This window comes from Trichomonas vaginalis, chromosome V (genome assembly GCF_026262505.1).
Source record: "Trichomonas vaginalis G3 chromosome V, whole genome shotgun sequence".
NCBI lineage: Eukaryota > Parabasalia > Trichomonadida > Trichomonadidae > Trichomonas > Trichomonas vaginalis.
Window position 1 is genome coordinate 31,414,004 of NC_067207.1, and position 17,547 is coordinate 31,431,550.

Consider the following 17,547-nt stretch of genomic DNA (forward strand, 5'->3'; position numbering starts at 1 on the left):
ATTCGGATAAAAATAAACCATTTACTCTTTCTTTGCTTCAGCTTCTTCTCTAGCTTTCTTTGCCAGCAAACGTGGGTTCTTTTGTCTTCCAGCAGCTAATGCAGCAAGTTGTTTTTCACTAAGTTTTCTCTTTGGTCTCTCTGGCTTTTGTTCTTGTTTTTGTTCCTTCAGTTCGGATAAAATTTGCTCACGAATTTCTTTCTTCAATGCTTCAACATCTATGACACCTTGGGTCTTGTCCGTAGGGCTTGTCTGAGTCATTTGATTGCAGATAAAAAACAAAATTAAAACTTTAACCGATGTAAAATGAGCTTGTCAAAATCAGAGCGAGAGTCTATTATATTAAATGACGCAAGAGGAATACAACATCCTTTCTATTACGTAAGTCAGAGTAAAGATGGTAAAATATACGTAAGAAAAAGAAAGGTACCATTAGCGAATGCAGAGAGCGACAACATTAAGGTGCATGGCACCGAGGCGAAGCCCATATAAAACCTTCTGTTCAAACTGAGCCACCAAAAGAACAAGAAGAAAAGAAGCCAGATGTACTTTCAATAACGAACCAAGAGCTTATTGCAAAGTTCGTGAATTTCATTGAAAAGCAAACCGAGTCAAAGAACCCTGACCCACCGGTGAAAGAAGTTGAGACAAAAGAGAATGTACAGTTCATTGAAAATGTCAAGAAACAACTTCCACACGAATGCCAAGAAGAAGAGTGAGAATAATGAAGTAAATAGATATTTTTATCTGAAGTAAATACATGCAGAACGAACAGCTAAACGAATTTACTCCAGCAGAGCATATTCATCAGATTCGCTCATATTTCGATATCATAGACAATGCAGTTCAAATTGGTGACACTAATAGAAAATATTCTGACGCAAAGATTCCATCACAACCTGGAACTGCTAAAGATAACACATGGGTAACATTCAATCTCTCACCTCCTGGTGAAAATATGTTGGACCTTTACAATACATTCATTACGTATAAAATGGAAGGTCAATTTATTGTAGATAAAGAAATTGGTTCAGGTTCCAATAAAACAAACCCACCAGGATTTTGGATTGGTTTCGATGACGCTTTCTATGCAGTTGCTGGATATCAAATCCTTGCAAATGGTCGTATCGTATATTCTCAAGACAACGCAAGAGAAGAAGCATATATAACTTCAAACTCACAAACTACCGAACAAATAAAGAAAGTAGATGTTTTCTCAAAGACTCGACATGAAGATGTATGGAGTCATTCGGGAACATGCAGAACAGGACAAATTGTTAGTGGTCCAATTACAGCAGGAAAATCATTTGATTTTAAGCTTCGTTTAAGAATTCCTGTTAGAAGATTCCTTCCATTAGAAGCTATTCGATTTATTCCAGCTTTTGCAGGAAACATTCAGCTTAAAGTAAAGTTCAGTAGCGACGCATTACAATGCACATCTATATCTGTAAATGATATCATTGCTTTCAATCCAACTCTTAAAGTTGCATTTTGCTTCAGATTCAAATCCACCGACAAATAAATTTGTTCCATGGAATGAACCATTCACTATGATAACGAAGGCAGTAGAAGCTAGTGGAACAGTTACTATTACAACTGTAACCCAGCAACTATTTCGAACAAAGATGGATTTTAATGAATGTTTCATTCATCCAAAGTCATTCTCTTTAGACCCTAACATTTATACAGAACTTGTAGAACATTATACAAACGAGGCTTTATGTTTTCCTGTTAAAGTTATGGATTGGATTCCTATGGACGGTTCATTCTCAAAGAATACAGATAGTTCAAGTGCAACATTTACAGCAGCTTATACGCCTATTAATGTTAAAAGTATTTGGGCACTATTTAGAAAGAAAGACAACTATTATGTTAATTTTGAGAACCCTAAGTTTAAATATCTTCAGCTTTCCATGGGAGCTTATGGAAATATGCCTGCAGAACCTGAAAAATCATATGGACCTGTATTTTATGAAATGGTTGCGAACGCTTGCAATACAAACAATGATATGATAGGATTTAATGAAGATGTTATGAGGTCATTGGTGGATGATGGTAGTGTGGAACATAAATGGGATAGCTATGACAACACACATTTCTTATGTGGTTTTCCAACAGAAGTGGACTTTTGCTTCCAGCAAGGTCAAACATCTACTGCTCCAATAACATACAAATTGTCTGTTAAAGGACCTATTGAACTAGCAACTGAAAACGTACCAAAGCCACTTATTGGATTTATGAGGGATTGTTGCTTTGCAATACAAGTAAGACAGTCAGGCATACCAATAATAAGACTTGACGACTATAACTTAGCTACGGACGACAGTGAGGAATAAAGGATGAACGTTTATTTTTAAAGCTTATAAATGAGTTCTTCATCAAGCTCTCGTGAACCTTCACCATCTATGAAACAAACTTTACCAAACGATTATGGAGCACCTATTGAATATTTCTTACGAGCTGCACAATGGCAAAGAGCAGTCTCACCAAGGTTAGGTGTTCCACCAGCTCCTGTCAAAAATAGCATTTGGTCAAGTCCTTATATAAAATATGGTCTCCCACTAGGTTTGCTAGCTACAGCAGGAGCAGTTATGATGTTGAAAAGAAATAAAGCAAATGTTGTAAATAATACTGAAGTAGCTGAAGTTAAACAAACTCCACACCTTCGCCAAAACCAACGCCTTCACAAGCAAAACCTTCAATGACTCCTGAACCTATGGAAGTACAAACTCCTGTTCAAAAGTCAACTCCTAAACCGACTCCAACATTTAAACCAGAACCTACTCCTCAAATAAATCGTAAAACTCCTGCGTTTCCTTACTGAAAAAATAACGTTATTTTTATTTAATATTAAAATTTTTATTTGATTGAAATGACAAATAAAGTCACTGAAGCAATGAAACAAAAGTTTTTGGTAGAATACATTAAATCAGGAACTATTCCAGAAGGTTTTTACATTCATACTATGAAGGATGGTAGAGTTCAGTTTAGAAAGATAAAGCAACCATTAGATAAAGAAGGAATTTTGAGAAAGATTAAACTTCATGAGGACAACATTGCTGAACTTAAGAAGAAGTTAGAAGAGTTGGAGAAAGGAAGAGAGTTATAAAGTAATGAATTCAAGTGGGTGAAAAAACAGGTGAAAAAAGAGGTGAGATCTCACCACTTCACCTAAATTTATTTTTGGCTATGTTTTCATACGTGTGAGGGTGGTGATATCATTAATTTTTTTATTTTATTTTTATATAAATGACGAAAACTATTGAGATAACAAACTACAACGGTCATGAGTTCAAGAATTTGTTCTTCGTTCCTCGTGAAAATACATTCTATCAGATACGAGGGAGAAAGGGTAAAGTTAGTTTGAGCGTTTATGAAGGAATGAAGAATGGAAAGTTTATACAAGCATACGATACAAACGGTAAACGTGTTTCATTAGCTTTGTCAAAACTTACTAACATTTATTTTGACAGTGACTTTGACTCTGACGATTGGAGTGACAGCAGCAATAGTGAAGAATATGAACTGTTGTGTGAAGCAAAGCAATGGGAAGAGTTGCAATACTTTTGTAAGTGAGAACGTTTATTTTTTACAGTAGTGAGTTCGTTAGTGAAAACATTAGTGAATTCGTTAGTGAAGTCGTTAGTGAGGTGAAGTGGTTGGCGGCTTTATAAATATTTAAGGTTAAGTTGGTGTTTGTGTTTGTGTTGTAAAATATACGTTAACGGTTTTGTAAAGTGTCAAATTCACAAGTATTGGGTAAGGTGGAACGCAGTGCCACCATACACGACTTATGTATACTAACTGCAGTTGCTGGATATCAAATCCTTGCAAATGGTCGTATCGTATATTCTCAAGACAACGCAAGAGAAGAAGCATATATAACTTCAAACTCACAAACTACCGAACAAATAAAGAAAGTAGATGTTTTCTCAAAGACTCGACATGAAGATGTATGGAGTCATTCGGAACATGCAGAACAGGACAAATTGTTAGTGGTCCAATTACAGCAGGAAAATCATTTGATTTTAAGCTTCGTTTAAGAATTCCTGTTAGAAGATTCCTTCCATTAGAAGCTATTCGATTTATTCCAGCTTTTGCAGGAAACATTCAGCTTAAAGTAAAGTTCAGTAGCGACGCATTACAATGCACATCTATATCTGTAAATGATATCATTGCTTTCAATCCAACTCTTAAAGTTGCATTTGCTTCAGATTCAAATCCACCGACAAATAAATTTGTTCCATGGAATGAACCATTCACTATGATAAAGAAGGCAGTAGAAGCTAGTGGAACAGTTACTATTACAACTGTAACCCAGCAACTATTTCGAACAAAGATGGATTTTAATGAATGTTTCATTCATCCAAAGTCATTCTCTTTAGACCCTAACATTTATACAGAACTTGTAGAACATTATACAAACGAGGCTTTATGTTTTCCTGTTAAAGTTATGGATTGGATTCCTATGGACGGTTCATTCTCAAAGAATACAGATAGTTCAAGTGCAACATTTACAGCAGCTTATACGCCTATTAATGTTAAAAGTATTTGGGCACTATTTAGAAAGAAAGACAACTATTATGTTAATTTTGAGAACCCTAAGTTTAAATATCTTCAGCTTTCCATGGGAGCTTATGGAAATATGCCTGCAGAACCTGAAAAATCATATGGACCTGTATTTTATGAAATGGTTGCGAACGCTTGCAATACAAACAATGATATGATTGGATTTAATGAAGATGTTATGAGGTCATTGGTGGATGATGGTAGTGTGGAACATAAATGGGATAGCTATGACAACACACATTTCTTATGTGGTTTTCCAACAGAAGTGGACTTTTGCTTCCAGCAAGGTCAAACATCTACTGCTCCGATAACATACAAATTGTCTGTTAAAGGACCTATTGAACTAGCAACTGAAAACGTACCAAAGCCACTTATTGGATTTATGAGGGATTGTTGCTTTGCCATTCAGGTGCGTGCTAATGGCATCCCCATAATAAGATTAGATGACTATAACTTAGCTACGGACGACAGTGAGGAATAAAGGATGAACGTTTATTTTTAAAGCTTATAAATGAGTTCTTCATCAAGCTCTCGTGAACCTTCACCATCTATGAAACAAACTTTACCAAACGATTATGGAGCACTTATTGAATATTTCTTACGAGCTGCACAATGGCAAAGAGCAGTCTCACCAAGGTTAGGTGTTCCACCAGCTCCTGTCAAAAATAGCATTTGGTCAAGTCCTTATATAAGATATGGTCTCCCACTAGGTTTGCTAGCTACAGCAGGAGCAGTTATGATGTTGAAAAGAAATAAAGCAAATGTTGTAAATAATACTGAAGTAGCTGAAGTTAAACAAACTCCAACACCTTCGCCAAAACCAACACCTTCACAAGCAAAACCTTCAATGACTCCTGAACCTATGGAAGTACAAACTCCTGTTCAAAAGTCAACTCCTAAACCGACTCCAACATTTAAACCAGAACCTACTCCTCAAATAAATCGTAAAACTCCTGCGTTTCCTTACTGAAAAAATAACGTTATTTTTATTTAATATTAAAATTTTTATTTAATTAAAATGACTACTAAAGTCACTGAAGCAATGAAACAAAAGTTTTTGGTAGAATACATTAAATCAGGAACTATTCCAGAAGGTTTTTACGTTCATACTATGAAGGATGGTAGAGTTCAGTTTAGAAAGATAAAGCAACCATTAGATAGAGAAGGAATTTTGAGAAAGATTAAACTTCATGAGGACAACATTGCTGAACTTAGGAAGAAGCTAGAAGAGTTGGAGAAAGGAAGAGAGTTATAAAGCAATGAATTCAACAGGGTAGAAATGAGGGTAGAAATGAGGTTAGATCTAACCTTCTACCCTAAGTTTATTTTTGCGCTATGTTTTCATACGTGTGAAGTCGTTAGTGAGAACGTTAGTGAGAACGTTAGTGAAGTCGTTAGTGAGAACGTTAGTGAGAACGTTAGTGAAGTCGTTTATTTTTTCATGCACGTGCATTGTGTCGCGGGGAGTTGCCATGGGCAATGACCTGCGCACAATATATAACGTACAGAGAGGTGAGATGAGGTGGTTTATGTGATAAATACTTTACGTGGCAGAAATAGTTTAAGGTTATTAGAAATATTGCATATGCGATGTAAAATATACGTTAGTGGTTTTGTAAAGTGTCAGATTGACATAACTTTGGTAAGATGGTGCGCAGTGCCACCATACCGAAGATATGTATACTAACTACTTTAGCAAGCCTATCAATACCCTTTTACGATTATTGTTACTTTTTCGAAATAAAAGTAAAAACAAATTTATACTAATTTACTTCAAAATACAAAAGTATTTGACAGCTAAAATTAGTTACTTTAGCAAGCCTATCAATACCCTTTTACGATTATTGTTACTTTTTCGAAATAAAAGTAAAAACAAATTTATACTAATTTACTTCAAAATACAAAAGTATTTGACAGCTAAAATTAGTTACTTTAGCAAGCCTATCAATACCCTTTTACGATTATTGTTACTTTTTCGAAATAAAAGTAAAAACAAATTTATACTAATTTACTTCAAAATACAAAAGTATTTGACAGCTAAAATTAGTTACTTTAGCAAGCCTATCAATACCCTTTTACGATTATTGTTACTTTTTCGAAATAAAAGTAAAAACAAATTTATACTAATTTACTTCAAAATACAAAAGTATTTGACAGCTAAAATTAGTTACTTTAGCAAGCCTATCAATACCCTTTTACGATTATTGTTACTTTTTCGAAATAAAATAAATTTATTATCAAAAACCTTTTTTTCTTAGTAAAAATAAAAATGTTATTTTATATCAAGTTTTTATTCATATTTTTATAATGTTTATAATTTGAAGGTGGAAATCTGTAATAATTTTATCTTGAAAAGACTTGGCATTCTCAACAATGAATTGAGGGGTATTGCATCCAAATTCTGTAATTTGCGTGAGAATACTAAGCTTGATTTCCATTGGGATACAAATTAATTTCCGGAAAATACTGGGTCATTCGTTTTTGAACCTTTGCTGCCTTGACAACTTTATCAAGTAGGTCATCTAAACCCAATTGAAGCGTATTTAAGTTTGCTGATGAGTTAACTATTAACGATTTAATTTTATCAGTGAGCATTATACATTTTTCTGTATCCAGTCTGATTGTAGACTTTTTTGGCTTTTTTTCAGATGGCAACGGATTTGGAATTTTGTCTCTGAGCCTTATATCTTGAGAAATTCTGTAATAAAATGAAGGAACGATAAAATCGATTAATTTCATCACAAATCGATCAAATCTCATGAAAATTGTTCCGCCAAAGTAGTAATATTTAATTTTTTTGTTAATCGATTCTGAAATGTTATTTGTGAGAGCTAAATTTTCATCTCTTTCAGCGGCTGTCCATCTTTCTTGGTTTGATATCCATTGATTTTGTATGTATTTTGAAAATTCTGGGAATTTTTCGGCTATTTCCAGAATTTTTTTGAACGTTGGTTCAATCCATTCTTTCTTGCCATTTCTGCCGTATGCAAGATAGTTCATTTTTGTATCTAATATCAATTTGTCTGAACTCTCAAATGCATAATCTTTCAAATTTTTTCTGAACGCCCTCATTACATGAACTGCACACCAATGAAGGATAACTTCTGGAAAAGAGTTGATAATCGCATTTTCGATTTCTTGTGCACAATCTGACATAAAATATTTTGGTTTTACTTTTGCCCAGTTAAAAAATGCCTTGAGACAGAATGCAATATTTTCTGAAGTGTTTGGATAAACGACAAATTGAAAAATTGGGAATGCATGTGTATTTGGAAATTTGGCTGATATCATGTAAAACAACATTTTAAATTCAAGTAATGAATGGGTTGCATCAATAAAATGCTCTTTCACAATTTTGATTATGTCCAGAAATTTGAAAGAAGCATAATAAAAGATTAATTTCTTTGGTTTGTTGTAATTATCGACATCGAAATAAATTAAATCTTTTGGTGACTCTTGTTCTTTGATACCCTTAAATAATTGAGTTGACTTGAATTGATTATCATCGTACTTTTGAATACCTTTGATCTTTTTATTTCCTTTTTCCTGAATTGTTTTCATTTGATCTGAAGATGCATTCAAAAAAGATGGCCTGTTAAGTGGATCATCCAGATCAAGTTTTTTGTCGCATTCAATTTGAGCCATTTTCGGATCACCCCCTGTTTTATAAAATTAATAAGTACCCGACGATAGCATTGTGATAATGTGTGGTATTTCTTTGTCTCATCTTTGATTTGATTGTGATTATGTGTTCCATTATATTCTGTTAGGATATATTCTTCATCATCCTTTAGAAATGAGATACATGCTTCACATTTATCTTATCTGCACCTGAAGTTTAATTTTGTTCCCCCTAAATTTGGATTTTTTTTAATTGATATGGACAACCTGCATGGCATTCGTTATCAATGACAGCTTTCATAGCATCTATATAAGATAGCCTTTCTTTAAGTTCGCATGGTGCATCGATATGCATCAAAAAAATGAAATGAAATTTCAATATCAAAAAAAGCACAAAATTTGAAAAAATTCACAAATCTCGGTTTCTGAAAGAAAATGGCCTCTTAAACTTTGTGCATATATTCATCTATAAGACACATTGTATCCATATATTATTTAGCCAACACAACTTATCTGGTATCGAGAAAATTCAAAAAAAAAGCACAAAATTTGAAAATTGCTCGGTTCTACATTCAAAATAAATTTCATTAATTTTTACGTACATATTAAGGTACTTATCTTCTACATATATAATCTTCATTAGATATATACATGATAAATAAAATTCATAAAACATTAAAAATCAAAAAATTAGATGAACCTTGGCAATTAAACTTTATTAAATAATAGTTGTTTATAAATTATATTATATTATCATTTAATATTATTTTGATAATGAAGATTTTATTTTGCAATAATATAAACGAAATTTTTTACCTTATGAACTTTTGATGGAAATATGCAAATTTAAAATAATAAAGAAAGCCGCGAGCGAAGCTATCGGCTTAGTTCGAAGATTTTGATTCAAATCTTTGCTGATCTGTAATTCGCGGAAGCCGCGAGCGAAGTGAGCGGCTTAGTTCGAAGATTTTGATTCAAATCTTTGCTTATATTCCTTAAATTCTTTATGAAACTCGCAACAGTTCCATAAAAAATTTTAAATTCTAAACTGTCGAAATTACCGATCGGTAATCACACCCTTCACGGGTGTGTCACTTTTAGCTAAAATTACCCCTACTCTGTGCAATTTTATATCATTGAAATCAGAAAAAATGATTATATCCCTACTCCTCGTTGAGCAAATTAATGTACATAAGTGCAATCATGATCTTGAAATGGGCAATATAACAAGAACACTTCAAGGACCTAAATTATCTCGAAATCTTAAAAATGTCGAATGGAAAAACATCAGAATAAAATTAGATTATAACTACATTGATAAATCAAAAGATGATCAACGAACCTGCCAAACCGTTAGACAACAAGTTCGATTCCAAGGCAAGACTTACTTTTGTGAACAGAGACATATTTTAACTTCAACTAAGATTTCGGCTATTAAGGGAACTCTTGACAACGTTAAGACATACTTGGAGAGACTTCTTTCCGTAATTCCCTATAATTCAGATATTCGATATAAAGAATTTAATGGTAACTATGGATACGAGACGAATTTTGGCTCCCAAACAGCATCTGGAGTTGATATTGTACTTGCGATACTTTCAAGACCAAGAGATGATGATGATTCTACACTTGCATCAGCAGCTGGATTATCAGAAGAGAGAACATATCACAGACCAATATTTGGTGTCGTTTTCCTAAATCCAATGGCAGTTCCAGAACAAGTACAAAATGAAAACTCAAAAGATTCAAGATTCTTTTATACTTGCGTTCACGAAATTTTCCATGCTTTGGGTATTTCATCATCATATTTTGATTCTTACCATCCTCACGAGTCAACATCTCCGCATTCACGAATAACATGCAGTTTTACAAAATATGGGAGAAGTTTTACTTTCTTAGTAACACCATACGCCCATAAGTTTGCAATGAAGCGCTTTGGAGTTCAGGAATTCCAAGGAACTTATGGAAAATGTCCATCAGGAATAGAAATTGAAAATGATGGCGGTCAAGGAACAGCAGGAAGTCATTTGGAAGCTAGATCTTACATGACAGATTTGATGGTTGGCATGACAATTCAAACAGAAGCTGGACCATATTCCAGGTTGACTGATGCTGTTCTTGCAGTTCTTATGGATACAGGTAACTACAAAGTTAACTGGCAAATGGGACAACCATTAGTATGGGGCAATCCAGAATCAATTGATGGAAATACAATTACAAACTTTGCAATTGGTCCTCCACAAAATGTTTTCCCTAAGTATTATATGAGAGACTTCTCAGTTCAAGAAATTTGGTATGCAAGTTTTGATTTCAAATTCTCCGGACCATTTTCAGGACCTGTAACCATTAATGGATTATCTAATGAACAAAAACAATTTTACGATCCGAAAGGCATTGGAGTTGGTACAACTCAAGTTTATGATTTCATTCCATTTTATTTCCCAAATTATGTTTGTCCTAATGGACAAGCTATCCTTCCATCAACAATGTCATATTCTTACCACAAATGCGGTACATATACATGCGACGGATATAAATCGTTCACAATTCAAGTCAACAAAGATAACATTGGAAGACAATGGGAAAGCGTCACATGCACAAAAGAAAACGCAACTAAGGAGTTTTCTTTGCCATTAGGTTACGATTCCAGGAAAGTTTCTTGTGTTGATCCTGAGAGATTCTGCAGGTCTGTGAAACTTAACGAAATGAAGTTTGTTGTTGACCCATTCAATCCAGATACAAGGCAATTGAATAGTGATTCTCCAACACCGACACAGCCTGAACCTGATAATAATCCATCAGCACCTGAACCAGGAAATAATCCATCAGGACCCGAACCAGGAAATAATCCATCAGGACCTGGAGTTGAAAATCCTTCAGGAACTGGAGGAAATGAAACAACAACAACAGGGTCTGGAGGTTCAGATGAAAATTCCAAAGCAGCAGAAGAGAAGGCTAAAAAGAAAAAGTTGATAATTATTGCGGCATGTGCCGGAGTTGCAGCTTTAATTGTGATTACATTTATTGCAGTTTTGGTTATATTTGCAATTAGAAATGCAAAAGAAAATGCATATCTTGAGGATTCTGATGCAAATTATATTGTTTAGAAAGGAATTAAAGAAAAAAACTTTTTATTTCTCAAATATTTCTTGTACTAAAATATTTTTTATAAAGAAAAAATTAAATTTAGAAAAGATATATCTCGAATTTATTTTCTTTCTTGATCTACAATATCTAATGTGATTATTTTTTTAGTTTTATCAAATCGATATTAAAAGTATACCTACTAATTTCATTAACTCAATAATTTTGATATTTGGCATAAAATCAAAAATCAAATTTAATTTTTTGAATGAAAGTTTATACCCTATATTTCCAACTCTTGGAAAATTTTCATGACCCCCTACCCAGGGTCCTAAAATGGGTATTTTCCTCACACAGACACCGTGGTTTTTTGAGCCGGGAAATAAATAGCGCAGACAGTTTCTACATATAGAGACATGCTTATACTTAGAGTTTGACGGGAATCTAAAGTGATTTTTTTCTGCATCGCGAAATCTAATGCAATCTCAAAATCATGAAGAAACTGCGAATCGGAGCGCAATTTTTTAATATGTTAATATATAAAGGTACCCCTACTACTGCAAATGCTTCAAATGAAAATCTAAGAAATCAGATTAATTTGATCACATTAGTATAGTATTGGTCAAACCAAAAACTCTTATGTTGATATATAGCCTATAGATATTCATATTATCTACTTTTCATTGAATTACTTAAGATTTAATAATCTCATAAATATTCTTTTTAATTTTCCGAATTCCGTGTGTATTTAGATTGCCTATACCTGTATATAATAATTCTAGAATGGTTTGGTTAGTTATTAAGTTTTTTAGATTAATATTTTAACATTTTGATAAAACAAGCATTTGTTCCATTTTAGAATCGCCATTGAACTCTAGTTTGACTAACATGATGTTGTATGATCAAATAAATTCTAACTTCATGAGATAAATTTTGAAATTAGAAAATGCGATATCTGACTCAAATATTTATCTGAACACATTTAACATTCAATGATAAACTAAAGTACTATACAGCAGATTCGATTTGGCTTATATTTTATATAATCAGCAAATAATCCTATAAAATTGTGCTATTCACGTTGCTCAAAGATGTATTGAACATTCCCTACTTGTGTATTGATAAAATTAGATATAGATTCTAATGTAAATCGATATTTTGAAAATTCATATATATTTTGTCTTGGTTTGGCATTTGATCGTGTTGAAACCGGAATTGCAATATATATCATCTAAATATATAACTATCAAAATATGAGCTATAGATTTTTAAATTATTCTCCTGAATATGAGTGACTAACATAATTATATTGAATTGAGTAGTAAGAATCTTAAATATTAGAATCTGACGATAATTTATTATAACTTTATATAGGAACAAAATTATAAATGATGATGAAAATAAAGATTAAATTTAAATCAAAGGTAACTAAACTCCTTTCGCCGATCCGATTTGCTCCATATTTAAAATATAGCTTGCATATGTAGAAGAAAAGCTAATTTTGAAGTACGCCCGAAATCCACCAACAGGATTTCGAGCTACTAAAAAGGTACTTTTAAATGTGATTTTTTTTATAAAAAATTAAATTTATTTTAAGATCAGACTAAAAACTAATTTTATGGAAAATCTATATCGACAAATTTATTACTTATTGGGTATATAGATTTTTTGATTATGGCGATTATGTCTGATATGCTTCCAATAAGCCAAAACAGTATTTTGGGAGTGATTAAATAGAAAAAAAATTGGCGATGCTTTACGTGGCAAATGGTCGAATGGTTATTACCCTTTACTATTGGGTACCGGGGACGCTAGTTCGAAACTGATGCACTATATTTTTTTACAAAATGCGTTTATTAGGACAGGGTAAAGAAAGGTTGCCAATATAATATATTTAAATAAATACAACTAATCTAGCATAAAAAAACTATTGAATATTTGAATTCAATAAAAATTTATATAAAATACATGTAAAGCATAAATTACTATATAAATCAAGCCGTATTTTGTTTTAAACACCGATTGTTTCATATAATATATATTCAACTCAAGTTTCTAATTAAGAATTTCATATAAAATTTAGCATATGATCAGCAACAATTAAAATTAGTATTGTTGTAAACAGAAATTCATCAAAAGTGACACCTCAGAAAAGCTAAAATATTGAATTTTTGGAACTTTTGATAGAGCACGTTTTTAAATATTAATTAAAGTAAATGTATATTTTGTAAAGATTCTTTTTCATAAAAAATAAAATTTTGAAGAAGAACACAAAATCTTCTGAAAAATAATATCACATAAACTCATATTATTTTCTAATATATAACTATTTTATATAAAAATCAAATTCAATGATCTTAAAAGCGAAGGATAAACCTCAAAATTTACGAATATAATGAGTGGGAATATAATGCTTATCTATCATAAAACCATATGAAATATCAATTTTTGCTTTACGCCTAATTTTTGACGACAATTAGCAAAAAATGTTAAATGTTAACACTCAGTCCATTTGAATATGAAAAATAAAATTGACTTTGATTAAATGTTTTTATTTATCATGCAATTCTTCTTGCGACCAAAGATTTGAATAAAAGTTCAAAAAATAAGATAGCTTAAAAAATAATATACGGTAGTGTTTACTAATAGATGAATAGTATATAAATTCTATTAAAATGGATTTGATCCAAAAAAATATATAAAATTTGATCATAAATAAAATCGTTTTAAATTACTTCTTCATTTAAATTATAACAATTATTTTTGGTTTTATATTTTTTTGGATCAAATCCATTTTAATAGAATTTATATACTATTCATCTATTAGTAAACACTACCGTATATTATTTTTTAAGCTATCTTATTTTTTGAACTTTTATTCAAATCTTTGGTCGCAAGAAGAATTGCATGATAAATAAAAACATTTAATCAAAGTCAATTTTATTTTTCATATTCAAATGGACTGAGTGTTAACATTTAACATTTTTTGCTAATTGTCGTCAAAAATTAGGCGTAAAGCAAAAATTGATATTTCATATGGTTTTATGATAGATAAGCATTATATTCCCACTCATTATATTCGTAAATTTTGAGGTTTATCCTTCGCTTTTAAGATCATTGAATTTGATTTTTATATAAAATAGTTATATATTAGAAAATAATATGAGTTTATGTGATATTATTTTTCAGAAGATTTCATTCTATATGCCTATGAAAAGTACTCTCAAAACTAACTTTTTCCTAATTATAATTAAATCTAGAATATTGTATTATGCTTAGTATTATTTCATTTTTCTCATTCAATTTAGAATTTACAAATGTCAAAAAATTGAGAGCTGTCACTTTTGATGAATTTCTGTTTATTACAGTATTACAATTAATAAATTTAGTATAAAAACATATAGATTTAGTATAGATTTTATAGCTGTAATAAAAGAACTATTATAAAAGAGTAATTTACTGAAATGCACCTTATATTTATAAACAAAACTTATAACGTGTTAGTTACATATAGAGTTGAAATTCATAGATAGCATAGAGAAGTTGGTATCTTGGCTTAATGGTCATAATATAACCAAATTAATTCAAAATTTGAAATTTTAATATTACTGTAACTATAATATATGGATATGTTTTATGAGATCATAATAAATGACATGTTAATGTAAAATTTAGAATAAAAAATTATATTTTTTTTAAAAAAACATTGTTCATGAGTGTTAATGGGAGAAGTAGTAAATTAGTTCAGTTTGCAAGTGATGATGGTTAATCTAACTATAATTACAATCAATTTTTAAAATACTTCCCGTAGGGCATTTGTTTAATTATTTCACATTCTGATGACATAATTTTTAATATCATAGATAATGAAAGCGAAAAATATATAAAAATCGACAAACATGTTATAATGAATTGAGAGCTTTACGTGTCAAAAAACACATTTCATACTGATTTCTATAAAAGGTATCTTTATTATAGAAGTGTAAGCTATATCTGTTTGTTTTTTTATTATAACAAATTCAAAATTCTCTTATAAGGATTAGATGAAATCTGTATTACTAAATCATTAGCTAAATGAAGGTTCAAATAGAAAGTAAATATCAATTTATATGATACTGAAACCAAATAGTTCTTTTAATAAAAGATAACACGCTGAAAATTATTGAGTATTTGCAAATCTCAAAAATCTATTGGTGAATTTGGCTCAACTTTTAAAATTATAACATCCATATCAAATCATAAAAGCAGACAAAGATTAAAGCCAAACCTATCGGCCAATTTTTTTTGATATTTTGATTTTTGAGGTATACTTTTAAAAGTGGATTTAAAGCACTGATGAAAAAAATTAACTTCTGTCGTTATGATTATTGATTTAGACAATAATGATTTTAATCTTTGATTATCAAAACACTAAAGTCATCTTTTTAACATTTGCTTGGTAGCATTAACTCAAGTCTAAAGTACTATTTTATGTGGCACTCTTAGAATTTTTGTATTCATTGTACACGCTGAAATAGTACCATTAAAGTTATGGCGGACTTTCAAAAAATAGTTTGGTCACCTTTTTTAAATCCGAAAATTTGAAAACATTAAGTGTATATGATAGCATTACAAAATTAAATTTTATGTGGAAGAGGAAATAGAGGAATTAGAAGTATTATGAGAAAATAATAAGATATAAAAACAAGATTTTATTAAATGAGTTAATTTATAGAAAGGAATAACAGTGTGAATGTAGTAAATGAATGTTTTCATGATGTATTATTGAAATCTTAAGTTTTGCTAAGAAGATAATAAGGGAATCAAATTTTGTATTAGGAAGTTTGACCGACAAGAGTGTATTGTGCACTCTTGTCGGTCTGCATGTGTCATTCCGGGAGACATTGTCACTGCATGTCTCCCAGAATGAGACAATCTTCTGCAATCAGAATGTGGTTGCAAAACTTTGACCGACAAGAGTGTATTGTGCACTCTTGTCGATCTAAATGTATCTTACAATCAAAGACACTTTCATACAATCTTTTCGAAGTTAAAAAAAAAATTTAATTATTTCTTTCTTTTGTTTATTAAATCGCCTTACTCACGTACTAATCTCTTTTAGAGACTCTATCGAGCTATCCCCACATATAAACCTGTGACAATAATACATATTTACTCTCTTCATATTCTGATCTCATGACATATTGCAGCACAAACTATAATTATACAACATACCTCATAATGTCTGATTTTAGCCCTATCTAAGGAAAAATATTAAGTTGTGCAATTTGCATTTATCTCTTTATGTGATGCATATTTTCACGATCTGACAGCAGAAATCGAATCAGCGGAGCCAGAAGAATCAGATTACGTGTGGAAAATAGGTTTTGAACGCTTAGATAGGGCTAAAATCAGACATTATGAGGTATGTTGTATAATTATAGTTTGTGCTGCAATATGTCATGAGATCAGAATATGAAGAGAGTAAATATGTATTATTGTCACAGGTTTATATGTGGGGATAGCTCGATAGAGTCTCTAAAAGAGATTAGTACGTGAGTAAGGCGATTTAATAAACAAAAGAAAGAAATAATTAAATTTTTTTTTAACTTCGAAAAGATTGTATGAAAGTGTCTTTGATTGTAAGATACATTTAGATCGACAAGAGTGCACAATACACTCTTGTCGGTCAATCTTCCGCATTCAAGTTATGAATGCGGAAGATTGTCTCATTCTGGGAGACATGCAGTGACAATGTCTCCCGGAATGAGACATGCAGACCGACAAGAGTGCACAATACACTCTTGTCGGTCAAAGTTTTGCAACCACATTCTGATTGCAGAAGATTGTCTCATTCCGGGAGACATGCAGTGACAATGTCTCCCGGAATGACACATGCAGACCGACAAGAGTGCACAATACACTCTTGTCGGTCAAAGTTTTGCAATCGCGTTGTGATTGCAAAAGATTGTGCTATTCCTGCATATTTTCTACGAGCCTGCTTCATAAAATTGAATCCTTCTATCCAAATTAAATGCAATTTCGCTAATCTTTCATCTAAAATCACTAATCAGAAGCATATTGCAAGTTAACTTGAACCGGCATGTTCCTCCTATCCTGTCTTTCAGTTCTTTCTATCAGCCATGGTTCACAAGGAGGAGAGCTTTGCGCACAATCAGACATAAGATTGCGGCAGAGGAACCGGGAAGAGAGCAGCTTGAAGCGGTAAGATGTCCGAATGCTGTCTCCCAGGTGTATCTGTCAGGCAAAGTTCACAAGGAGGAGAGCTTTGCG

At 31.6% G+C, this 17,547-nt stretch overlaps 8 protein-coding genes and 1 pseudogene across 9 annotated transcripts, besides 4 other annotated features; 7 read left to right on the forward strand and 2 right to left on the reverse strand.

Moving 5' to 3' along the window:
- Positions 1-3,816: part of a mobile genetic element that runs on past the window's edge.
- On the reverse strand, positions 22-261 carry TVAGG3_0437250 (uncharacterized protein; the record flags this gene model as incomplete). The annotated part of the gene is made up of 1 exon (XM_051234069.1): positions 22-261. The coding sequence occupies one exon, from the start codon at positions 259-261 to the stop codon at positions 22-24; it is 240 nt and encodes a 79-aa protein (XP_051103799.1).
- On the forward strand, positions 761-1,447 carry TVAGG3_0437260 (uncharacterized protein; the record flags this gene model as incomplete). Its single annotated transcript, XM_051234070.1, has 1 exon — positions 761-1,447. A coding segment is annotated over one exon (687 nt), but the record flags the coding sequence as incomplete, so codon positions are not given.
- On the forward strand, positions 1,551-2,336 carry TVAGG3_0437270 (uncharacterized protein; the record flags this gene model as incomplete). The annotated part of the gene is made up of 1 exon (XM_051234071.1): positions 1,551-2,336. The coding sequence occupies one exon, from the start codon at positions 1,551-1,553 to the stop codon at positions 2,334-2,336; it is 786 nt and encodes a 261-aa protein (XP_051103801.1).
- On the forward strand, positions 2,439-2,824 carry TVAGG3_0437280 (annotated as a pseudogene). Its single transcript has one exon. A coding segment is annotated over exon 1 (386 nt).
- Positions 3,817-4,264: 448 nt separating the features above from the next.
- Positions 4,265-5,050, forward strand: TVAGG3_0437290 (uncharacterized protein; the record flags this gene model as incomplete). Its single annotated transcript, XM_051234072.1, has 1 exon — positions 4,265-5,050. One exon carries the CDS (start codon positions 4,265-4,267, stop codon positions 5,048-5,050), a length of 786 nt encoding a protein of 261 aa, XP_051103802.1.
- A 30-nt stretch (positions 5,051-5,080) lies between these two features.
- TVAGG3_0437300 (uncharacterized protein) lies at positions 5,081-5,539 on the forward strand (the record flags this gene model as incomplete). The annotated part of the gene is made up of 1 exon (XM_001304668.1): positions 5,081-5,539. The coding sequence occupies one exon, from the start codon at positions 5,081-5,083 to the stop codon at positions 5,537-5,539; it is 459 nt and encodes a 152-aa protein (XP_001304669.1).
- A 48-nt stretch (positions 5,540-5,587) lies between these two features.
- TVAGG3_0437310 (uncharacterized protein) lies at positions 5,588-5,824 on the forward strand (the record flags this gene model as incomplete). The annotated part of the gene is made up of 1 exon (XM_001304669.1): positions 5,588-5,824. One exon carries the CDS (start codon positions 5,588-5,590, stop codon positions 5,822-5,824), a length of 237 nt encoding a protein of 78 aa, XP_001304670.1.
- Positions 5,825-6,257: 433 nt separating this feature from the next.
- Positions 6,258-9,309: a mobile genetic element.
- On the reverse strand, positions 7,601-8,214 carry TVAGG3_0437330 (MULE transposase domain-containing protein; the record flags this gene model as incomplete). The annotated part of the gene is made up of 1 exon (XM_001304671.2): positions 7,601-8,214. A coding segment is annotated over one exon (614 nt), but the record flags the coding sequence as incomplete, so codon positions are not given.
- A 32-nt stretch (positions 9,310-9,341) lies between the features above and the next one.
- Positions 9,342-11,297, forward strand: TVAGG3_0437340 (regulation of choline O-acetyltransferase protein; the record flags this gene model as incomplete). The annotated part of the gene is made up of 1 exon (XM_001304672.1): positions 9,342-11,297. The coding sequence occupies one exon, from the start codon at positions 9,342-9,344 to the stop codon at positions 11,295-11,297; it is 1,956 nt and encodes a 651-aa protein (XP_001304673.1).
- Positions 11,298-13,387: 2,090 nt separating this feature from the next.
- Positions 13,388-13,425: a mobile genetic element.
- Positions 13,426-14,602: 1,177 nt separating this feature from the next.
- Positions 14,603-14,639: a mobile genetic element.
- Between the last annotated feature and the right edge of the window lie 2,908 nt (positions 14,640-17,547).